General features: G+C 43.8%; 1 protein-coding gene across 14 annotated transcripts in view; it reads left to right on the top strand.

Annotated features, from left to right (window-relative positions):
* RIMBP2 (RIMS binding protein 2) overlaps positions 1–25,680 on the top strand; it is a 573,825-nt gene that overhangs the window by 188,425 nt on the left and 359,720 nt on the right. For all 14 annotated transcript variants that reach the window (XR_005776163.1, XM_040416249.1, XM_040416247.1 and 11 more), the window contains one exon: positions 8,878–9,018. Coding sequence is in view for 12 of the 14 variants with exons in the window: in XM_040416249.1 (XP_040272183.1) it covers positions 8,878–9,018 (141 nt within the window). In the remaining 2 variants the exon portion in view is untranslated. The remainder of the gene's footprint in view (positions 1–8,877; positions 9,019–25,680) is intronic.

The raw sequence follows: 25,680 nt of genomic DNA, 5'->3' as shown, positions 1-25,680 counted from the left end.
TTATACCCTTTCAGTGCCCCGCAATCAATTGGCATATATTTGAAGAGTAAAAATGGTCAACCAGACATGTGCACTGCTTGGCTACCAACTGATTTGTCTTAGGTCGCAGAGTTTCAGAGACTTTTTGTTATTTACCCTTACCGCCATGCAAGGTTGTGGAATATTGTCCGTTTGCAATAGCTGAACGATGAGCTGGATTTCTCATACTGCAGTTCAGAGGCAGTAGGTGAGTATCATCGTCAGATAAAGCAAGAGTTGAGGCTGCTGGTGTCAGGGCAGGCAGTGTGCAAGGGAACAAGTTTAGGATGTTTATAGAGTTGTCTTGGCTTTTCGTTCAAGGGCAGATGTCAGAGGAAAGAAGGAATAGCCATGCTGGATTTCAACATATTTGACCCTTTGTTCCCAAGCTTTCTCCTATTTTCTTATTTAAAACATATGCACACTTAGTGCATATTAGGCTGTGTTCCCACCTGCTTCAAAAATACTGGACCAAATTCTGCATACAAGACTATTTTGTCAGTTAAAATAAGGGACTCCTGAATGGAAACAAGACGAAAGCCCATTATAGTCAGTGGGGTCTGTCCGGGCAATTTACCTCAGTTATGTGCCTGATGTAGTGCAGACATGAATAATCCCTTAGTGAGTAAATTGGAAGGATAAGCTGTTAACTGAATGGGTATGACCATCTTCAAACCTACCTGAGTTTTCAAAAAAGTTTGCTTAATGTCTGTGCATATTTGTACAATTATAACTGTAAAGGTATAGCTCTTTTTTGGGCTTCCCTAATGTCTTTTTCAGCCATATTATTCCCTGTTTCAGCTGCACAGCCAGATGCATTTCTCTCACAAGCAGTGGCGTATCAATTCTGTGGAATCTGCCAGCACTGTACAGTTGTGAATTCCTTTCCCGTACTTCCCACTATGTTTGTTTTAGTGGCAATGACTTTACAGCTTTTTTTTCAGGTGGTATGCAGGCCTATTTTTCAATGAAATGATTTAGAAATTTGCTAGTTACACCATTCTTTATTAAATTAAATGAAATTGTGTCAAAGTACTGTGACTCTTTGAATCCACACATTTACAAGTGATGTGCAATCCTCAGGATAGACTATCCCTATCTTATTGGTGGGCATCTGACACCCCACACCCCACTGATCAGCTCTTCTGCAGTAGCTCCGGCGCCAGAAGTTAGTGCCAAAACTACACAGCTCCGTCATTTGTGTAGTGAACTGAACTGACTCCTTCAGCGCTATTCCCATTAAAGTAAATTGGAGAAACACTGCAGTTACCAGCTGTGTTCACTACACAATGGCCGGAGCTTTGTAGACCATCCATATTGAAATATCAGAAAAGCCCTATTAGGTTATCATTATGGCCATCTTAAAGGGCTTATCCAACAAAAAGCATTACTATGCAATAAATAGAGCAATGCAAACAAAGTATTATTGCAATATACGTGCAATTAAAATATCATTCTTTTTTATGTAGATTTTGCTCTGGTAGCATCACCTGCTGTTTATCCTTCTGGTCCACCTTCTCCCATTCATTTGTGGACTAAAATGTTAAGTAACTTCCCTGCTCTCTTCCCTTCCTCTCAGTGCTGGCTTAGTGATCTAATAGTGAAGTGTCCCAGACACGTCTCATTAATTCTTCATTACTTCTACATTCATAAATATATAGCTATATTTCCCTCTAGACAGTAGAGAAGGAGATTAGGGGGCCACTACGTACCTTATATATATATGGGGTGGGCACAGGGCCACACTACTCACCTGACTTCTGCTCCTGTTGTCCCAGTGGTCCACACCTGCTTGCTTGTGCTTGTCTGTCAGGTCTTCTGGGCAGGCCTTTAATGTGAACACTTCCTGGCCCTTAAAAGGCCAACACTCATACACGCTAATCATCACCAGTCAATAGATGGCTAACCTGGGGTATTTAAGGCACTTATACCGATGGGAGGGTGCCTGAGCTATAGGTAGTCTAACTTACTAGTTGCCTGTGACAGTCTGTCCGTGTACCAACTTTTGCTTGTTTACCAGTTCTGACCCTCTTCTGCATGACCTGAGCTATGCCTGACCTGATTCACACAAACTCTGCCTGTCCTAATTTCTGCCTGTTACTGACTACAAGTAAAAACTGATTCATTCTTTGCATCAGTGTTTTTTACCCCCGTAGGTCAGCTGTCAACCACACAGGGGCTACTCCAAGAGGTAGCAGCCTGGTGGTTCCTCTACAGCAAAGTCCAGATCCCTGTACAGGGGTTAAAGGGCGAATACCAGTGGACTGCCAGAATAAGACTGTTAGCCCTGTCAAACTAGTTGGCTGATTCTGTGGTTCAACACCCACCGCCCATGACACCCTTTAAAATGATCAATAAGATGCTTGTTGTTGGCCTCAATTGCTAAATATTTGACTTGAAAACTTGTTCTCCAGGTCTAGAAAGGCAGACTAGTCATTTTTTTCCCTTCATTTTCCAGGATAGGTAAATGGGCCTGAGAATATCAGCCTGATACAGATTTCCAATTTTATAGGCTGGTGCTCCAGGCTGTAGCATTTTCTCTTCTACTGAAGATCTCAGTGATATGTTGGAATGATGGCACAATAGTGAGACGCTCAGGTACTGCCACATTCCGGATGCCTGAGCTTTATGTCTGAGCTCATCCCTTCCCCCTGCATAGTGCCAAGGATTTAGTGACATGTTGAGATAATATTAAATAGCCAACCTGCTCTGTGCACGGGTTATGAATAAATAAAAGACACCAGGGCTTAGTAAAGTAACAGGCCTCTTGCCTGAGAAAAGCTGCAGTAAACAGGTGCATAAAATAAAAGGATCAATAATAAAACTGCAGTAAAATTGTGTATGTCACAATATTTTATTGGCTGTTAACGAATAATGGATGAGATTTATGGACTCTTTACTGACTACCGCTTAGAGTAACATACTGAATATATTTTAGTTCAATATTATGCTATGACTATGTTCACACGACAAAATTTTATTCATATTCCATCCAGGTTTTGGTGCATAATACGCATGCACTCCACATCCCATTCTTGTCAATCGGGTGTCTGCAACCCTGTTCACATGCATAGGAAGATTTCCGCATAGATTTCCATTATTTTGTTTCTCCTGCAGAAACTTTTTTCAGGAAGAAAATGTGAGGTCATCTAGTTTGCTAATGTGTGCAAACCTGCATCACATCCGCAGGAAACATCCAATTGTCCAACCCAGAGTTCATGGAAAGTACATGTCGGAAGTACTGTGTCGTGTGAACATGTTTTTAACATATTGATGGAGATCTCCAGTGATTACATGAATAGACGTTGATTAATTACCTATATATATATACCTTTTATTTTTGATGTCATACATTACATTTTCATCTCAACTCTTGCATTTTTTTCAACCAAACCAATACGTTGCTTCTCGGAGGAGATTTATTGTCTCCCTTGTGCCAGAAAATTGGCTTTAAAAAATCGCGAGCTATATGTGTTTTTTTAAATGGGGGGGGGGGGGGGGGGGGGGTGGCAAATGCGGAAAATGGGTGTAGACAACAGTTGAGACAAATTTATCTCATTTACGTCAGTTTTCTGGTACAAATTAAGCCAGAAATCTACAGCATCTCTGAGATGTAGTTTAGGTGCACAGACTGCTGGAGCATGCGCCTAATTCATGATGAGGCATGTACCTCCAGCAGAGCAGAGGATCTGAAGACCAGCGCAGAAAGCACCGGTCTTGATTACTTCCATAATGAGTGGTATAGTTTTTTTTATTTTTGAAGATATAGTATGCGGAGGTATACCAGGGGTTCACTCAGCATACAGTTAGGTCCATATATATTTGAACAGAAAAAACATTTTTCAAATTTTTGTTCTGTACATTACCACAATGGATTTTGAACAAAACAATTCAGATGCAGTTGAAGGTCAGACTTTTCGCTTTAATTCAATGGGTTGAACAAAATGATTGCATAAAAATGTGAGGAACTAAAGCATTTTTAAAACTCAACCCTTTCATTTCAGGGGCTCAAAAGTAATTGGACAAATTAAATAATTGTAAATAAAATGTTAATTTCTAATACTTGGTTGAAAACCCTTTGTTGGCAATGACTGCCTGAAATCTTGAACTCATGGACATCACCAGACGTTGTGTTTCCTCCTTTTTAATGCTCTGCCAGGCTTTTACTGCAGCGGTTTTCAGTTGCTGTTTGTTTGTAGGCTTTTCTGTCTGAAGTTTAGTCTCTAACAAGTGAAATGCTCTATTGGGTTCAGATGACTGACTTGGTCATTCAAGAATATTCCACTTCTTTGCTTTAATAAACTCCTGGGTTGCTTTGGATTTATGTTTTGGGTCATTGTCCATCTGTATTATTAAATGCCGACCAATCAGTTTGGCTGCTTTTGGCTAGATTTGAGCACACAGTATGTCTCTGAAAACCCTAGAATTCATCCGGCTGCTTCTGTCCTGTATCACATCATCAATAAACACTAGGGACCCAGTGCCACTGGCAGCCATGCATGCCCAAGCCATCACACTGCCTCCACCGTGTTTTACAGATGATGTGGTATGCTTTGGAACATGAGCTGTACCATGCCTTCGATATACTTTTTTTCTTTCCATCGTTCTGGTAGAGGTTGATCTTGGTTTCATCTGTCCAAAGAATGTTCTTCCAGAAGTGTGCTGGTTTTTTAAGATTTTTTTAAGCAAAGTCCAATCTAGCCTTCTTATTCTTGAGGCTTATGAGTGGCTTGCACCGTGCAGTGAACCCTCTGTATTTACTTTCATGCAGTCTTCTCTTTATGGTAGATTTGGATATTGATACGCCTATATCCTAGAGCAGTGATGGCGAACCTTTTAGAGACCGAGTGCCCAAACTGCACCCCAAAACCCACATATTTATCACAAAGTGCCAACATGGGAATTTCCCCTGAATACTACAGTCCAGTATAGTATATCTTCCATGTACTTTTCGCTTTAAAAGCCTGTTTACACTCAGTGCGCTGCCTGTGCTGTTCATAGTGCGCCTGAGCTGATGAATGGCAGGAAAAGTCTAAGGCCTCCTGCACATGACTGTAGGTGTCCCGTTGCCATATTGCGGACCGCATTTGCGGATCCGCAATACATGAGCACCGTTCAGTGTGCATTCTGCATCACGGATGCGGAGCCATTCACTTTAATGGGTCCGCAAATCCGGAGATGCGGAATGGTGCCGAACGGAAGCACGGAACGGAACCCTACGGAGTGCTTCCATGGGGTTTCATCCCGTACTTCCGTTCTGAAAAAAGATAGAACATGTCCTATCTTTTTGCAGATCGTGGACCCATTAAAGTGAATGGGTCCGCGATGCACTGCGGCTGCCCCATGGTCGGTGTTCATGCATTGCGGCCCGCAGCACGGCCACGGGGTGCACACGTTCGTGTGCAGGAGGCATAAGGCATAGACTTTTCCAGGGTGCAAGTGCCCACAGAGAGGGCTCTGAGTGCCGCCTCTAGCACCCGTGCCATAGGTTCGCCATCACTGTCCAAGAGAGTGTTGTTCATTTGGTTGGCTGTAGTGAAGGGATTTCTCTTCACCATGGTAATTATTCTGCGATCATCCACCACTGTTGTCTTCCATGGGTGTCCAGGTATTTTTGTATTGTTGAGGTCACCAGTGCTTTGTTTCTTTCTCAGGATGTACCAAACTGTAGATTTTGCCACTCCTAATAGTGTAGGCAATTTCTCGGATGGGTTTCTTCTGTTTTCGCAGATGAAGGATGGCTTGTTTCACCTTTATGGAGAGCTCCTTTGACCGCATGTTTACTTCTTAGCAAAATCTTCAAAATGCAAGCACCACACCTCAAATCAACTCCAGGCCTTTTATGTGCTTAATCTAGAATGAAATAACAAAGGAATTGCCCACACCTGCCCATGAAACAGCCTTTGAGTCAATTGTCCGATTACTTTTGGTCCCTTTAAAAACAGGGTGCCACATGTAAAGGAGCTGAAACTCCTAAACCCTTCATCCAATTTTAATGTGGATACCCTCAAATGAAAGCTACAAGTCTAGACTTTATGTACATGTCCATTATATAGCTATAACTTAAATATGTTTTAGTAAACAGGCAATAAAAACTAAATTTGTGTCAGTGTCCAAATATATATGGACCTAACTGTATGTACCAGGAGCGTACGCTGGTCATAAGTGAGAGGAGCCTAAGTGGGCTGACACACGTTCAGGCTTTTTGACCCAGTTTTTTTATCCAAAATCAGGCGTGGATCATAAGAGGACAGAAAGTATTAAGGACTGATATACCTTCTCCACTGTTTTTAATCAACTGCTGGTTTTGGCTTCAAAAACTGCATCAAAAAACCTGAACGTGTGTCAGCACCCTAAGATTTTTGGCCGCATATGCTCACATTTATCCAATGTTTATGGGCAGCTTTTATTCTTAATTAAATGCTGGTATTATTTTATCAGTTAAGGCTCATTCAGACGGCTGTATGCTGTCCTCAAAAATGCGGATACGTTTTTTGCGGACAGTTCAGCATGTCCGCAAAAAACGGATTGCATTCCGTTTTTTTGCTGATCCATGGACTTCAATAGGGCCATGTCCTGATTTTCACGGACAAGTATAGGACATGTTTCATTTTTTTGCTGAGCCGTGCAATGGAAGAAAAGGGCCCCATAGAAGTAAATAGGACAGCATCTAATCCGCAAATAAATGGATCCGCATTTTTGAGGACAGCATACGGCCATCTGAATGAGCCCTTAATCTAATTGTTGTGGTCAGATGAAAACCATGCCTCACCACTTTACTTCTTGAAAAAAAAAAATTGGACAATGTAATCCCAATGAAAATCAATGAGCAGATATTTTTTTATCCTGAAGCCTATCCCTCAGCTGTAGATCATTTTCAGTCATAGAGGGGTAAATTGGTGCTGTGTTTTTGCAGTAACTTGCTGACCTGGAATGGAGTTGCAGATATTAAAATTGATAGAAATGTCATAAACTTGACCTGTGGTATAGTCTCAATTGACAAACTGTTCTGTTTCAAAGTTTACCAAAATGCCAAATGCAAAAAGGTCAGCGAGTGCCCCCATTCTCTCACTGTGTAAAATAATGCTCAATGTAAAAAAAAAAAATTGTAGTATTTGCTTAAAGGGGTTGTCTAAGGCTACTTTCACACTAGCGTTCGGAGCGGATCCGTCTGATGTTTCATCAGACGGATCCGCTCCGATAATGCAGACGTTCGCATCCGTTCAGAACGGATGCGTCTGCATTAAAACTTAGAAAATTTTCTAAGTGTGAAAGTTGTCTGAGCGGATCCGTTCAGACTTTACATTGTAAGTCAATGGGGAACGGATCCGTTTGAAGATTGAGCCATATGGTGTCATCTTCAAGCGGATCCGTCCCCATTGACTTACATTGTAAGTCTGGACGGATCCGCTCGCCTCCGCACGGCCAGGCGGACACCCGAACGCTGCAAGCAGCGTTCAGGTGTCCGCTCACTGAGCGGAGCGGAGGCTGAGCGCTGGCAGGCGGATGCATTCTCAGTGGATCCGCCTCCATTGAGAATGCATCAGGGCCAGACGGATGCGTTCGGGGCCGCTCGTGAGACCCTTCAAACGGAGCTCACGAGCGGACACCCGAACGCTAGTGTGAAAGTAGCCTAAGTCATATAAAAGCTTGCTTAGCAGCGTTAATGTGATAAAATAACAAAAGAGGCTTTCTCCCCTGCCACTTCCAGCATAGCGCTCCAGCCCGGAAGATGACGTCCGCACTGCAGGACTGGTGCAAGATGCTGGAAACGGCAGGGGAGAAAGAAGGTGAGTATCTTTTGTTATTTTATCACATTTACAGCTGCTGCCTGAGTTTTCATTGAATTCTGACAACCCCTTTAAAGACGCAGCTGCAGCCAGAAGTAGATAGAAAGGTCCAAAACTTACTTGGACATGAACAGAGAAAACTGAACTTAGGCCTCTTTCACACAACCGTTTTTTTTTTTTCCGTTTATGGGCCGTTTTTTGCGTTCCGTATACGGACCGGATAAGGAACCATTCATTTCAATGGTTCCAGAAAAAAAACGGAATGTGCTCCATATGTATTCCGTTTCCGTATTTCCATTTTTCGGTTCCGTTGAAAGCTAGAACATGTCCTATTATTGCCCGCAAATCACGTTCCGTGGCTCCATTCAAGTCAATGCGTCCGCAAAAAAAACGGAATACATACTGAAATGCATCTGTATGTCTTCTGTATCCGTTCCGTTTTTGCAGAACCATCTATTGAAAATGTTATGCCCAGCCCAATTTTTTCTATGTAATTACTGCATACTGTATGTGCCATACGGAAAAATGGAACAGAAAAACGGAAACAAAAAACTATACAACGGATCTGTGAAAAACGGACCGAAAAATACTGAAAAAGCCATACGGTCGTGTGAAAGCGGGCTTATTTGTAGCCATTTCTCAGTTCAGTGTCTGATTGCTTCCTCTACTGGTCCCCTCATCTGACAGAACTAGGGTCAGGAAACCCTTATTCTCCAGATGAGAACCTTAGAATTGGGATTTCCACCTACTTGGCATTTATGACATAACATGTGGATATCCCATATGTATCTAAGGTGGAGAACAACTTTAACTTGGGTCCAGATCACAAGCATTATTAGCCTAGACAGATCTGCATCTTATTGATCCACCCCAATGGGTGTTGTGTAGGTGACTATACTGATTGCCACACAGATGAAAAAAGGCACAAAGAAAGCTATTAGGATTATATACCAGCTCCAGTTATGTCTGAACCATTTGCAATTTTATCTGAGAAATTAATGCCTGAATACCTCCATTAGTCATTTCATTTGTTTTACCTAATGCATCTACTCCTTCTTTCTCCCAGCAGTTGAGAAATGATCTCCAATGCCTACCACCATCCGTGCAACACAGAACATACAATCAGATCCCTCTCCTAGAGGAGAAAAGCAGCTCATTCAAATCTCATGTCACTTCAGTGTCTCCAGAAAAGGTGCAGTGGAGCTTTCTAGTAAGTTTCTCAATTAACTCCTCTAACTAGCCGGTTCAACCCTATCCCTGGTTCTGGGCTTATCATTTTGTCAGATTTGAATCTGCTATCCTGTCAGAACTTTTTTTTTTGTAAGGAGGAGTAGAAGGGTTTTTGGTAACATCAATTCTCCTCAACCTCAACAGAGAAAGAGGAGACAAGTAGCTGCCAAACACGTCTGTCTTCAGCTTTTCCCATGGCAGAACAAAAGGATTGGACTTGTTGGAAACCAAGATGCCTGTTCCCCTCTACTCTCAGTGACAGCTGTAGTATACAGCAAGGGGACCATTACCTCTGCCATTCAGAACAGAGGGAAGCTCCACCATGGGCACTTGAAAGAAAATCTGTTTGAATAAAATTTCATATTCACACTACCCCTAATTTTGAAAAAAAATCTCCACAAAAGGTATATTTGTACTGTTCTCCCCAACCCCTACCTAGTGCTGAAGACACTGGCATGATCAAACCTGCAGACAGGCTCTCTTGAAGGACAGACCATCAATTTTAAGGAAAATGCAAATACCATAGTGTCACGCTGGCCAATCGTAGCGCACAGCTCATAGCCTGGGAGTCCCAGGCTATGAGCTGTGCGCTACGATTGGCCAGCGCTGCAGCAAGGGACAACCCTAATACAAAAACTCCGCCCCGTACAAAAGTGGGAGCTGCACACACCGGAGCCTATACCGGGCGAACGGAGCGGCGCCCAGACATACTAGTAAGTGCAGGGGGGCCCCTGGGCGCCGCTCTGCCCACTGATATAGTTAGTTTTTAGTTTTTAAACTAGTGAAAGGTCCTCTTTAAGAATATATTTGTTATTTGTGCAGTTTTTCAGTATACTATATTTCTAAATTTACTGGCAGATGATCAGCCAGCCATCGGTAATGACCGTTCCAATAATTGGTCCATGGTAATTCTTGTTTGTCAGTTGATTAAATCATTTTTGCAAACATGAAAATGCTTAGTGGTCGGCAGCACATCTCTCCATGTAAATAGGGATGTGCTGCCACATAATGTAGATGAACTGTTATAGTACCGATCATTCATCGGCCTGTGTAAGGGTCTTTTTATTAAAGGGGCTGTCTGGGTTTTCATCCCTCCGGCCCCTCTGACATGCGCATCGGAGCATCTTATGCTCTCCCTTGCCCTGGACTGGATCGCGCAGGGCAAGGGCTGTTTATTTATTTATTTTTACCGCTAGGCGGAAGATTCCCATTGCCGTTTTACAAGCTAGGGCAGCACTAAAGCCCATCCATTAGTGCCGGTGACGTCACTGGGCTCACTGCTAAGCGGAAGCCTCTGTCTAGCAGTCCCCATGGTTAGCCCGGTACGTCACCGGATCTCCAAAAAATGCCTTTGCTCTACGTGATTCAGCGCAGGGCAAAGGAGAGCATCAGAAAATGCTTCAATGCTCATATCAGGGGGGCTGGAAGGCTCTGAACCCGGACAACCCCATTAAGCCTGATTCCAGCCATAACATACGATGATCGGTGATAAAATCAGTTGATCGACTCTCATTTAAAAGGCTTTTACAAAGTGCATGGAGGAAAGCAAATGATTGTTACTACGATCGTTCATCCCTAGTGCTTTTTACCGTACATTATGTTGGCAGCTCATCCCTGCATACATGGAGAGATGTTCTACCAACCAGCGAGTATTTTCATGCTTGCATAAACGATCCGATCATCCGACAGGCGAGCCTTTGCTTGTTTGTCAGCTGATTGCCCGCACACTTACGTGGGACAGATATTGGGAATGAGCGTTCATTTGACTGCAAGTCTTTTAAACGAGTGCTGATTGACTGGTTTTATCGTGTATTGGCTCTTGTTGTGACCTGGAATCAGGTTGTGTAAAAAAACAAAAACCTAGAGCTACAGTTTTATATTCTCTGGATCATTGTTACATCTGTCATCAGTCTTTCTGTTTTAAGGTACAAAGGTGAAGCTACAAAAGACTCATCTCATTTATATTACCATGACACCTCCATACATTACCCAGACATTGAATCTGCCTCCCTACACCAGGAGCATTGTTAATAATCCTTCATTAATCTGCTCGCACATAAATAAGGCAGAGACCACATTCATGCTCCTCTTAGTTACTTAGTAACGGAGGTAAGTGCCTTCGAACGTAGCTGCCGATAAATAGGTGGCACAGGGCAGAACGGAAATATGTCCAGAGCAGCGGACAGACGAGATATGCTGCCGTTATTACACAGCAGAAGGATTGGATGGCTATATGAGATTGACAGCAAATAGTTAAAGGGGTTTTCCAGGATAACTTTACAGATATGCTTATGAGGTTGCTTACCTTTAGTACATATTTCCTGTCTTTTTTATTGTATTTTTTCAGTTTCATGCATTTTTACCATGTGAACCAATCCCTTTGATTTGTTTCCATCCTGTATGTAGCACTTCCTGTTGCTGTATCCAACCAAACCCATGATCTCCATCACCCCTAACAACGCCCCACCACCCACCTAGTTACATATCCCCCATCACTTCTATTAACACCGCCCAGCTAGTTTATAGCCCCTCCCATCCAGCTAGTTACATAGACACTCCCCTATCACTGCCCCTAACAACACCCAACTAGTTTATATCTCCTCCCATCCAGCTAGTTACATAGACACTCCCCTATCACTGCCTCTAACACCACCCAGCTAGGTTATAGCCCCTCCCACCCAGCTAGTTACATAGACACTCCCCTATCACTGCCTCTAACACCACCCAACTAGTTTATATCTCTTCCCAACCAGCTAGTTACATAGACACGCCCCTATCACTGCCTCTAACACCACCCAGCTAGTTTATATCTCTTCCCAACCAGCTAGTTACATAGACACTTCCCTATCACTGCCTCTAACACCACCCAACTAGTTTATATCTCCTCCCACCCAGCTAGTTACATAGACACTCCCCTATCACTGCCTCTAACACCACCCAGCTAGTTTATAGTTACTCCCACCCAGCTAGTTACATAGACACTCCCTTATCACTATCGCTAATACCACCCAGCTAGTTTATAGCCCCTACCACCCAGCTAGTTACTTAGACACTCCTATATCACTGCCCCTAACAACCCCAAGCTAGTTTATAGCTCCTCCCGCCAGCTAGTTACACAGACACTCCCCTATCACTGCCCCTAACAATGCTCATCTAGTTTATAGCTACTCCCACCAGCTAGTTACATAGACACTCCACCATCACTGCCGCTAACACCACACAGCAAGTTTATAGCTCCTCCCACCAGCTAGTTACATAGACACTCCACTATCACTGCCCCTAACAACACCCAGCTAGTTTAAATCTCCTCCCACCCAGCTAGTTACATAGACACTTCCATATCACTGCCCCTAACAACCCCCAGCTAGTTTAAATCTCCTCCCACCCAGCTAGTTACATATACACTCCCCTATCACTGCCTCTAACACCACCCAGCTAGTTCATAGCCCCTCCCACCAGCTAGTTACTTAGACACTCCCCTATCACTGCCACTAACAACGCTCAGCTAGTTTATAGCTCCTCCCACAAGCTAGTTACTTAGACACTCCCCTATCACTGCCCCTAACACCACCCAGCTAGTTCATAGCCCCTCCCACCAGCTAGTTACTTAGACACTCCCCTATCACTGCCACTAACAACGCTCAGCTAGTTTATAGCTCCTCCCACAAGCTAGTTACTTAGACACTCCCCTATCACTGCCCCTAACACCACCCAGCTAGGTTATAGCCCCTCCCACCCAGTTAGTTACTTAGACACTCCCCTATAACTGCCTCTAACACCACCCAGCTAGGTTATAGCCTCTCCCACCCAGCTAGTTACATAGACACTCCCCTATCACTGCCCCTAACAATGCTCAGCTAGTTTATAGCTCCTCCCACCAGCTATTTACAGAGACACTCCCCTATCACTGCCCATAACACCACCCAGCTAGTTTATAGCTCCTCCCACCAGCTAGTTACAGACACTCCCCCTAACAATGCTCATCTAGTTTATAGCTCCTCCCACCAGCTAGTTACATAGACACTCCACTATCACCGCCCCTAACACCACCCAGCTAGTTTATAGCCCCTCCCACCCTGCTAATTACATAGACACGCCCTTATCACTGCCCCTAACACCACCCAGCTAGTTTATAGCCCCTCCCACCCAGCTAGTTACATAAACACTCCACTATCACCGCCCCCAACACCACCAAGCAAGTTTATAGCCCCTCCCACCCTGCTAATTACATAAACACGCCCCTATCACTGCCCCGTTGCAGCTTTGACACACCAATGAACAAGCTTCACACAAATTAAGAGAGAGCTACATGGACATGGTCATGTGACCACAGCCCAGAATGGAAGATAAGAGCAAAAAAGATAAAATAAATATGTTACAAAATTAAAGCAACCTTCATAAATGGTTAATAAAGGATCATGGAAAACCCCTTTAAGAACCCGTTAAGAGATGCTACAGCTCAAGGAGGTGCGGTCACCTTTCCTGACATGTCTGTTTTATTACATACTTGTATTATTTGGGGTGTGGTGTGTCCCTGTACAGTCTGACATTGTCCAATCAGTTCTGCCAGGCAGATCTTTGAGGGTTTGTTAATTTATTTTATGCACTTATATAGCGCTACTATATTCCTCAGCGCTTTACAGACAGTAGCATCCATCTGTCCCCAATGGGGCTCACAATCTAAGTTCCCTATCAGTATGTCTTTGGAGTGTGGGAGGAAAACGGTGTACCCGGAGGAAACCCACGCAAACACGGGGAAAACATACAAACTCCATGCAGATGTTGTCCTTGGTTGGATTCGAACCTAGGACCCCAGCTAGGACTGATCTTCATTAATGAGCTACAGGGCTCCAGATGGTGACCAAAACGGTCGCCAATACACCTTAAAATTTGCAGATGGCGACAAGACTTTTTAGTCTTGTCGCCATTTGCGACTGTACAGCCTACATTCTCTTCTAGCACAGTGGAGAAGGAAGGAGTCCCTCCCTCTCCACTGTGACGCGACTGCCACTACCTATAATGGGGAGATAGCAGGGAGGAGAAGGGGAGGAGCTGTGGCCACTGCGCCACCAATGAATGTAAAACATATTAATACAAGTATAGGCAGCGGTATCACAGACCCGGCACCCAGTCTCAATAACAGGGCATGCGATCTGCGGCAATTAACCCCTCAGGTGTCACATCTGAGGGGTTAAATGCCGCAGATCGCATGCCCTGTTATTGAGGCCGGGTACTGGGTCTGTGATACCGCTGCAGATACTTGATTTAATGAATTATAGGACGTTTCATGGGTCCAGAGAATATGAACGTAGAGCTCCCTGGCTCTGAGCTGTGATTGGGAGAAGGAGCGCTGCTGTCAGGGAGAAGGAGAGACACTGGCGTCTCCTCCTCCTTGCTCTGAATGTTGAAAATACCGGGGGCCACAGCAGGCGAACTGAGCGGCACCCAGGAATAATAGTAAGTGCACTTAGATCCCTGGGTGCCGCTCTGTGTAGCCTGCTACCAAGTTTATATTCTTTGGACCCATGAAAGGTCCTCTTTAATTACATTCATTGGTGGTGCAGTGCGCCCTCCCAAAGCCCCCTCGCCCACCAATTATCACTGGCCACAAGCCCCCCCCCCATTGTTATATGGTGGCCACAGGGTCCCATCCCCTCCATTGGTGGGAGTGGCAGATTACACTGCTGGGGCTCAGATCGTTACCATGGCAGCCAGGACGCTACTGAAGTCCTGGCTGCCATGGTCAGCTCCCTGCTGCTGTGTGCACTATACACAGGGCAGCAGGGAGATGTGCGAGATCCTATTCACCCTAATAGAGATCTGTCAGGGTGAATAGGACGAGGGATGAAAAAATCCAGGTTCTAGTCCCTAAGGGAAGAAATGGTTATTAAATAAAATACGGTATTTAAAAAAAAAACACCAAAAAAAACACCCAATTTTACATATAAAATTTACAAACAATAAAGAATAAACATATTACATATCGCCACGTCCGAAAAAGTGTGAGCTATTAAAATATAAAAAAAATATTTCCGCTTGGTAAAGGCCAGAACAGAAAAAAAACTCAAAACCGCGCAATTCGCCATTTTTAGTCACCTTGTCCCTCAGAAGCTATCACTGGATGTGAGAGGTATGTAGTGCTGGCTCACTACTGTGACCTGCGTCTCATCTTCTCCAAGTCCTTTTTTTTTATTTTTTTATATACATTCAAAAATTTGGCGACTAAAAAATGTAATTTGGCTCCCTAATTTTTTAGTTTAGGAGCCGATGGCTCCTGGTAATTTTTTTTAGTCTAGAGCACTGAGCTAGCTACTTTAATGCTATATGTTTGGTGTGTGTATGATGTGTTGTAATGGCTCAGAATAAGAGTGACCATACACGACTCCCTCCAAGAATGGCATGTTTGGCCGATAACGCACTGTAGTGTTGGAGTCTGTCACCAGCGACCTCCCTATCCAACCGTTTGCAGAGACATATAGCTGTGGTTCTCCTGATTAAAAAAGTATTTCTTTTTCAGAACTGAATTATGTGTAGGTATCATTAAAAGCATAATCCACCTATAACGGGAGGATGGAAGAAGCTGCGATTTGTCCTCATTATGAATATGTTCTAATAGCAATTATGTCCTAAATTTACATCTTCCAGTAATTATGAGAGGAGAGCACATCAGAACGGGCCGTATTAGTCTGTATTAAAAAAGCTTAACCCTAACGATACATGTGAGAGTGTGAAGTGCATTACATACTGGTAATTATGGGAACTTAATATAAGCCGCACTCATGAATTCTATTAGCACACAAGGTATTGTAAAGGGAGCTTTCACACATATTAAACCCTGTATTAGATGTTGCATGAATTGCAATTCCATAATATTATATTATCAGACGCATTCACATTACCAGCAGCATTGTGACAATAGCAGCAGCAGCAGAGATTTAGGTAATTTCAAATCCTTGGCGGTTTTCTTGCAGTGTCCTTATGGCAGTGCAATGTCAGTTTATAGGCTGTACTACACCAGTCTGTGTCTGTTTAAAGGGGTTTTTCAACCCCTATAATGACCCCCACCCAATGCACGGGCCCCTTATATACATTATACTTACCCAGTCCCTGGCACCCGCGTATACCCATCGACGAGGGGGAGCAGCTAAAAGCAGGCCACGATGCTGATGAGCCTGCCTAGTGTCACCCGCGATGCTAGGGAGGCTTGTCCCTGTCACGGCCTGCTATTGGCTGCTCCCCCAATTGCTGGATGTTGTGATCTACGCAATGGGGAGATGCAGTGGCGGCCGTGCAGGGGTCAGGAGTGACCGCGGAGCAGAGTAAGTATAATCTCTATGGGGGGGGGGGGGGTCATTATAGGGATTGGATAACCCCTTTAAGGGTCTGCTGGGCAACAAGGCATTTTAGGTTTTACACAGCACTCCTTGTGTCCTGTCAGATTATCTGCACAAGTAAACTGCATTTTAATATAATTATCTATTAGAGAGTTGCTATTTATGCAATTGCCAAATATACTTTAAAGGGCATCTGTCACCACATACCACTATGTGGTTGGCAGCTGTCCATGTGCGCTTGTCAGACAAGTCCCATGTCCTCTCTGCCATCTTCATGCTTTCCGTCAGTCCTAAGAAAAAAGATTGTTTATAATATGTAAATGATATGCACCCAGAGGCTCCCCCATCTTCTTTGCTGCGCCCCCACCTCTGTGATGTACCGGCCAGGCAATCCCTGAAGTCTCACTGGGCAATCTACCTTTCCTTTACTGCACATGTACCAAACGCCATCCTGCGAGACTTCAGGGACTGCCTGGCCGGTACATCACAGAGGTGGCACAGCATAGAAGATAGGGAGGAGCCTCCGGGTGCAACTAGGTGTAACGGCACCTCTTTGCTCCCAGGGCATAATTTACATATTGTAAAAAGTCTTTTTTCTTAGGATTGATGGAATAGACATGAAGATGCCAGAGAAGACTCAGGGCTTGTCTTCGGCTATCTTCACTTATATCAGTTGTGCCCGGACAGTTTTTTTTATGATATGAGACGGACACAACTGATATATGTGTACTGCATGTCAGTGATAGCACCGTAAAGAAAAACTGAGCATGCCACGTTTTTCAGTCCGGCGATATTTGACATTCAGCATCACAACGGATGTGCCAGATGAATCTGCATGATCCAATAGGAAACTAAGGGATCAATTCTGGCTCAGTTCCCCTCAGGCGTTTTTTCCTTCACGTTGGGGGGGAACCAAACTGGATACATGGACATATGTATAGGGGGCCTTCCAAGCGCGGATGGACAGCTGCCAACCGTTTCACATAGCGTTCTGTGGTAACATATGTAAAGACACCCTAGAGATCATGATAAGTGTGTAATGCTGGGTTTACACGACCCGATTGTCGAGCAGATTATCAGGGATGAGCTTACCTACAAACGCTGGTTCATCGGGTGAAACAGTCGTTTGTGCAGGCGACTGCATTTAATGCAGCACTTCACCCCCAGGGAACGAGTAGCCAGTTGTCAGGAAGAAACGCTTGGTTCCCAATAATCAGCGGCTCCGCAGGCCGTGTAAACCCAGCTTTACACTCATTAACACACTGAAGCCTAGCCAGCAGATTAAGTTAACAGATTTTTCTCCTTTTGCCAATAGTAAACAAAACGGATAACAATAATTTATAATAATTCTAGTGTCTGATTCTGAAGGGTCATCTGCCTCTCCACTCATTATAAAAACACACAAATATGGGTCCGCGCTAACAGCTGTCAGTCTTGGGGAATATTCACATGTGGTCCCTTTGCACAGGCAGTTTTTTCCTCTCCTTCGTTACTGGCTTCCTTGGTCCCAGTACCGACCGACAACAGAAACCTTTACTCCTTCAAAAGGAAAATGGACATAGTACAGACCCGCAAACAGATCGGTTCACCACCGCGCTTTATTGTACTTACACGGTTAAAACTTGTCACATCGCACATAAAATTGGTACTCTTGCCCCTGGGGGTGAACACTTTTTTTAGGCACTCAAAGAAGTTTTAGTTCTTCTTGCAGATCCTTGAAACACTGCCGGTCAGTGGTTCTGCCCATGACCTGAATTACTGTATGCCTGTGAGCACAGAGCCTCTTGGAAACCTGATTAAGTCATTAAATGTCAGACCAGCCGGGCCTATAAATGAATTCCTAATCTAAAGGCCCAGTCTACACAATAAAATTTCCGCCAGGAGGTCTGTTCTGTAACAAAAAAAAGAAGCAATTACATTCCCTAACTAAATATTCTTCAATATGTTCCTATACTTGCTGACCATGACTGTCTAAATCAAATTAATCTCCTTAATAAAGGCCATTTGATTTGGATACAGCGATGTCTCTTAATTTATTGGAGTCTCTGGTATTAAATAGGATTTACCATGGCAGAAGTAGTAAGGCTTCCCTGATATTTTTGAGGCTTTTAAGACGTAGCAGACTAGGCGTATGGCTGTGTCAATAGAATAATCTTTTTGTTAATCACTAGAGGTGATGGACAGCTCCTTTGAAGTCTAGCATTTTCATTCATAGGTTTCAATTATACACAGTACGTAAAAGAGTGATGGTCAAACTTGACCCTCAGATCCCCTAACAGTGCACATATTCCCAGGGGCATAACGATTGGGCCCGGTGGGGGGAGGGGGCCAGTTGCGCTCACTAGTCACACATGAAGCAGGTGGTCGCTACGTTAGTCACTCTCTGCCCACCTTCTTAATGTGTGACTAGTTTTAGTGTGGCAGCATCGGGGCCTGATGCTGGAGGCCTAGAAACTGGAGAAGTGCATATTATGCAGGTAAGATGATCGCTGTGACGGGCATTAAGTACAGTCAAAATGCTGGACCCCATTACATGAAGACTGTGGGCAGTTGGGGACACTACAAGGGGCTGTGGGAGGCACTACTGGGGACATCATTGGGGCAGTGGGGGACACTACTGGGTGCAGTTGGGCACACTACTGGGAACATTACTGAGACAGTGGGGGCACTACTAGGGGCCGTGGGAGGCACTAATGGGGGCAGTGGGCGACACTACTGGGGGCAGTGGGGGACACTACTAGGGGCTTTGGGAGGCACTAATGGGGGCAGTGGGGGACACTACTAGGGGCTGTGGGGGGCACTACTGGGGCCATTACTGGAGGCATTGGGGACACTACTAGGGGCTGTGGGGGGCACTAGTGGGGTGCACACCTGGGGTCTGTGTGTCACGGTCCCTCCCATGACAGAGGTGAGAAGATCAGAGAGACTGGCGGCACATGAGGGTATCTGACAGTCTCTCTGTTTTCTCCTCGCAGTGTTGTTTTTTTGCTTAACCACACCTCTTGTCAGGTGCAGCTTGTAGTCATTACTGAGGCCCTATTTAGTTCTGACTCACACTGCTTACCATGCGGTTGATATTTCCTGCTGGAGTTGGTTGAGCTGGAGTGTTGTTCCTTTGGATCTCCTGCTCCTCCATTCTGCTTTAAGCTACTGTAAGTGCATTTTATGGTTTGCTTGTGTTAGTTGTTTTCTAGGCCTCAGGGAGACGCTGGTTCCTTCATCTGGGAAGGAACCAGTAGTCTCATTCAATGCCACCACTACTAGGGATTACCAGGGTCTCCAGGGCTTAGGTTCCGGTGTATGAGTATTCCCACCTTCAGGGTCTACTCATATTGGCAGGAGTCAGGGAGAGGTCTAGGGATTCCTTGGAGGTCATCATCCCTCTCTCTTAGCTTTGAGGCCTAGACGCTTGTCTATTTACTTCTGTGTTTCATCTGGTGTTTTCCCCTCCCCTATATCTGTGACCCTGTGGGGGACACTAGTAGGGGCTGTGGGGGCACTACTGGGGCAGTGGGGGGCACTACTGGGGACATTACTGAGGGCAGTGGGGGACACTACTGGGGGGCAGTGAGAGACATTACCTGGGGCATTACTGGGCGATCAGGGACCAGGGGTGTGACAATTGAAGACACAGATGGTGCGACCGGGCATGGTGTGGGGGAGGGGCCCCGATCTAAAGTTTGCCATGGGTCCCATACCACTTTAGTTACGCCACTGCATATTCCTCATTACCAAGGAGGTGTATAACTGTATGTATTAGTAACCCTAATGATCTCAGCTCGGAGTCTTGAAGAGAACTGGAAATGTTCATGTTGGTAGATCTTGAAGTCTGGATCTGGCTACCGCTGACATGAAACAATGCTAGTGTATCACAGTTGGTCTCTGCACAGATAGCCCTGGAAACTGATTGGAAATCTGTTAACATACAGTCATTCGTAGGCATAGGACAGAGATCCATCTATATAGATAGGACCACCTTTTTTTGGAACTGCTGTTTTTGTTAATTAGGTGGGATTTTTCTTTGCCTTTCTAGCTTCTTTTCAAAGACACAGGATGTGTCTTTATGGGGAAAGAGGGCAAAAACGCAAGTGGTCATACACTCTGTTTGCCTAAAATGTCCAGAAAAGACATACAACACATGCAGTTAAAACACAGGTGCCCTACAAAATACGGATGCACTTATTCTGGGGTTTTTACAGCCCAAAAAGGCAAGTGCAAATTTATAAGGACCACAAAGGTGTTTCTTTCTTACTCTGGAGGGCTCATCTTGTCTGTACATCACACAAATAATCCATTGACTTTAATTAGCACCGTGTAATGCTTCTTTTCATCTGTGGGGTCACTGCAGGAGAATTGAACACTTCTTGTCAGGTTCTCCCACAAATTATTGCATAGGTCCCAGCAAAAAGACATCCTGTAATGAACTTAAAGGAGTTGTCTACTTTATTTATATTGATTACCTATCCTCAGAAAAGGTGGTCAATATCAGATCGGCAGGGGTCTGATTCTTGGCACCCCCACTGATCACCTGTTTGAAGAAAAGGCTGTGCTCCTACAAGCGCTGCCTTCCCTTCATTGCTTATGTGCTTGCCATCGCAACCACAGCGGTGAGCAAGTATAATTACATCTAAGCCATCCCGTTCACTTCTATGGGACGGCTCCTTCCTTTTCAAGTGTATAGGAAGAGCCATCCCGATGAAGTAAATGGGACAGCTAAGGTGTAATAACACCTGCCTGCGGTTGCGACGGCGAACAGGTAAAAAAAATTAAGGGAAGGCAGTGCTTGCAGGAGCACAGCCTTCTCTTCAAACAGATGATCGTGGGGGTGCCAGGAGTCAGACCCCTGCCGATCTGATATTGATGACCTGTTCTGAGCGCGGCCTTCTCTTTAAACAGCTGTATGGAGGGGGTGTCGGGAGTTGGACCCCCGCCAATCTGATATTGACCTTTCCTGAGGATAGCTAATCAATATAGATAAAGTGGACAACCCCTTTAATGGAGTGTCACCAAATTGATACTAGCTTAATTTCAGTTTCTTTTCTACAGTTTTTTCCTAAACTGAGTGACTTTATAGGTTCCGCATTATGAACAGACTTTATTTTCAGAAAAGTGTGAAAAGTTTACTATTTCAAGTGATAAACATGTAATGTGCACTAAACTTAACAGGACGACAGTGGAATGAGTGACGGCAAGTGACCCAGTTGCTTCATCCTGTCATGACCCTGTGTGCAGTTTATCAATCACAAGATCAGCACGGCAGCGACGTGTAACAGTGGCAGACATTTTTATCTCATGTGAAGTGTTTTTTGCCACTTCCTCCACTGTCTCTAAACTTCACTTATATTTCAATGTAGTTTGACTTCTGTTACCTTTTATGCCATTTCATATTTTACCCATACTTTGCAAGTGGTATAACAACATGAAAAAAAAAGTAAATCAATAAAATTATTCCAAGACTAAAGAATGAGAGGATAATTTATTAAAACTCTCATAATTATTCTGATGACCTACTGGCAACATGTGCTTCATGAATAGGATTCGGCCTCTGGTTTTCAGAAAACCACATTCTTGTGTTCCTGTTTTGCTTTCTTTGAGACCATTTAAAGGAAATCTGTCCCAAGTGAACTACCTATCCAACTATAGAAATATAGCTGCGGTTCACCTGCTTCAAACAGGGTTGGGTTTATCTTTTGATTGTTCTTTTGGATAGGGAGGTCGCTGGTGAACGATACTATTTAAGCCCCAATAATGCAGCTGCCTGTTTAACAGTATATGTCATGTTTTGAACCATTATGCAATGATTTCTTTGGACCAGTTAACCAAAATACTTATCCAAAAAGTTCCTAATATTTGCGATCAGCATGAGCCACCAGATTATTAAAAGTCCAAGGAGCCAATACTTAAAGAGGATCTAATAAGATTTTACAATAGAACTGCATATATTATTTACAAACCGGATTCCAAAAAAGTTGAGACACTATACAAATCGTGAATAAAAACTGAATGCAATGATGTGGAGGTGCCAACTTCTAATATTTTATTCAGAATAGAACATAAATCACGGAACAAAAGTTTAAACTGAGAAAATGTACCATTTTAAGGGAAAAATATGTTGAATCAGAATTTCATGGTGTCAACAAATCCCTAAAAAGTTGGGACAAGGCCACTTTCACCACTGTGTGGCATCTCCCCTTCTTCTTACAACACTCAACAGACGTCTGGGGACCGAGGAGACCAGTTTCTCAAGTTTAGAAATAGGAATGCTCTCCCATTCTTGTCTAATACAGGCCTCTAACTGTTCAATCGTCTTGGGCCTTCTTTGTTGCACCTTCCTCTTTATGATGCGCCAAATGTTCTCTATAGGTGAAATATCTGGATTGCAGACTGGCCATTTCAGTACCCGGATCCTTCTCCTACGCAGCCATGATGTTGTGATTGATGCAGAATGTGGTCTGGCATTATCTTGTTGAAAAATGCAGGGTCTTCCCTGAAAGAGATGACGTCTGGATGGGAGCATATGTTGTTCTAGAACCTGAATATATTTTTCTGCATTGATGGTGCCTTTCCAGACATGCAAGCTGCCCATGCCACACGCACTCATGCAACCCCATACCATCAGAGATGCAGGCTTCTGAACTGAGCGTTGATAACAACTTGTGTTGTCCTTGTCCTCTTTGGTCCGGATGACATGGCGTCCCAGATTTCCAAAAAGAACTTCGAATCGTGACTCGTCTGACCACAGAACAGTCTTCCATTTTGCCACACTCCATTTTAAATGATCCCTGGCCCAGTGAAAACGCCTGAGCTTGTGGATCTTGCTTAGAAATGGCTTCTTCTTTGCACTGTAGAGTTTCAGCTGGCAACGGCGGATGGCACGGTGGATTGTGTTCACTGAAAATGGTTTCTAGAAGTATTCCTGAGCCCATTCTGTGATTTCCTTTCCAGTAGCATTCCTGTTTGTGGTGCAGTGTCGTTTAAGGGCCTGGAGATCACGGGCATCCAGTATGGTTTTACGGCCTTGACCCTTACGCACAGAGATTGTTCCAGATTCTCTGAATCTTTGGATGATGTTATGCACAGTTGATGATGATAGATGCAAAGTCTTTGCAATTTTTCGCTGGGTAACACCTTTCTGATATTGCTCCACTATCTTTCTGCGCAACATTGTGGGAATTGGTGATCCTTTACCCATCTTGGCTTCTGAGAGACACTGCCACTCTGAGAAGCTCTTTTTATACCCAATCATGTTGCTAATTGACCTAATTAGTGTTATTTGGTCTTCCAGATCTTCGTTATGCTCAAATTTACTTTTTCCAGCCTCTTATTGCTACTTGTCCCAACTTTTTGGGGATTTGTTGACACCGTGAAATTTTGAATCAACATATTTTTCCTTTAAAAAATACATTTACTCGGATTAAAGGTTTGATCTGTCATCTACGTTCTATTACAAATAAAATATTGACATTTGCATCTCCACATCATTGCGTTCAGTTTTTATTCACAATTTGTTTAGTGTCCCAATTTTTTTGGAATCCGGTTTGTAATAGATCTCCTAGACCTGATGAGGCTGGTGTACTTATTCATACCAGATACTTTATATTTTGCATGTGCAGGAAATACAATACGCAAAGGATTTATATGGTTAAAATGGCTCTCTATTGCCCTTTTGGCCATATCCTACATATGTTGTCCAAGCTAATTAAATATATGTGGTTGGGGTGTTGGTGAATGTTTGTTTATTTCCAGTCTACTTCATATATGTGGTCTAAAGTAAATGGATATGTCCCTATAGACCTATGTTCATGGCAGTTTATATGTCAGCGTTCCTCCTGGCACATGACATTAGCCATTAGCAGTGCGTGTTTTATAATCCTTACAATAAGGGTCCATTCACACGTCCGCAATTCTGTTCCGCATTTTGCGGAACAGAATTGTGGACCCATTCATTTCTATGGGGCCACACTATGTGCTGTCTGGATCCGCACTTCCGGGTCCGCAGTTCAGTTCCCGAAAAAAATAGAACATGTTCTATTCTTGTCCACGATTGCATTAGGCATTTTCTATTATAGTGCTGGCTATGTGCGGACCGCAAAATGCGGAACACACATTGCGGGTGTCCGTGTTTTGCAGATCCATGGATCCGCAAAACACATACGGATGTGTGAATGGACCCTAATACTGATGGTGCCAATGGTTTGACTTCTTGACTTACACATCCTCTGTATAATATGTTCAGTACTGCACAAAGAAAAAGATAAAATGATGAGAGGTTGGGAAGATGATGAAATCTATCTTGGATCAATTATTAATTTAGTGAATTCATTACCTTCTTAAATAAAACTAGTACTGCTGATTTTTTCTTCTGACCCGTTGTATTATTTATGCCTCATGAATGCTGTGTTGTTATTAGCAATTGATATCTTATATACATGGGGAATGTAACTATGAAGATTTATGGAGTCTATGGGTTTGTGTTTTAAATCCATATTCTTTAATGAAAATTAAATTGGTGTGGATAAACTGACCTATATAGGGAAGATTTATGCAGAGTCAAAAAATTAATAATTTTTTTTGTTCACCACTAAATCCAGTTGTCCTCATCATACAGAAAGGTTTATAGGTTTTCCAAATGTGGGTCCTATCTTTAGCTATATACTTCTCTTACCTTTACATTCAGTGTAGGAGAGGTACATTTTCATTGCATTGTTAAAATCAAATAAATAAAGGAATAAAACAATCTTTATCAACTAATACACCGATCAGTCCTAACATCAAGGCATAGATTCCACAAGATCTCTGAAAATGTCCTGTGGTATATGGTACCACCAAGATGTTAGCAGTAGCTTATTTAGTACTGTAAGTTGTGAATTGAGGCCTCCATGGATCAGAGTGGTTTGCATTAAAGAGGCCAAATCGGGGGCATAACTGCAGCGCTCCTGGCTGAATCACCTCCACCTTAAGCAATTTGAGCCCACATAACCCAAAATCAGAAGAGAGAAGCAGGGGACTGATCCCTTTACCCCTAAACCAGAAAAAGCGCAGTCTGACATGCACAGATACCTTCAAAAGAAACATGCTTCCCCGGCCTGGAGACCTAAGATGGTGCTGAAATGCGCTCCTCCGCCTTCCACGAGGGGAGACTCAGATGAGAAAAGCTTAGGGGTGCTCTCAGACGCGGCTGGTGAGTCGGACCATTCACATATCTCTAAGTCCTTCGTAACCAAGGCCCTCAAAAAGGCTATCACCCCAGTGATGAGAGACCTGGCGGACATAAAGTCTGACATGAAACACCTGGGACACAGTGTCCT

The sequence above is a fragment of the Bufo bufo genome, chromosome 2 (assembly GCF_905171765.1).
Source record: "Bufo bufo chromosome 2, aBufBuf1.1, whole genome shotgun sequence".
NCBI lineage: Eukaryota > Metazoa > Chordata > Amphibia > Anura > Bufonidae > Bufo > Bufo bufo.
The sequence above is the reverse complement of the archived record's forward strand: the minus strand, read 5'-3'. Positions and strand labels throughout refer to the sequence as shown.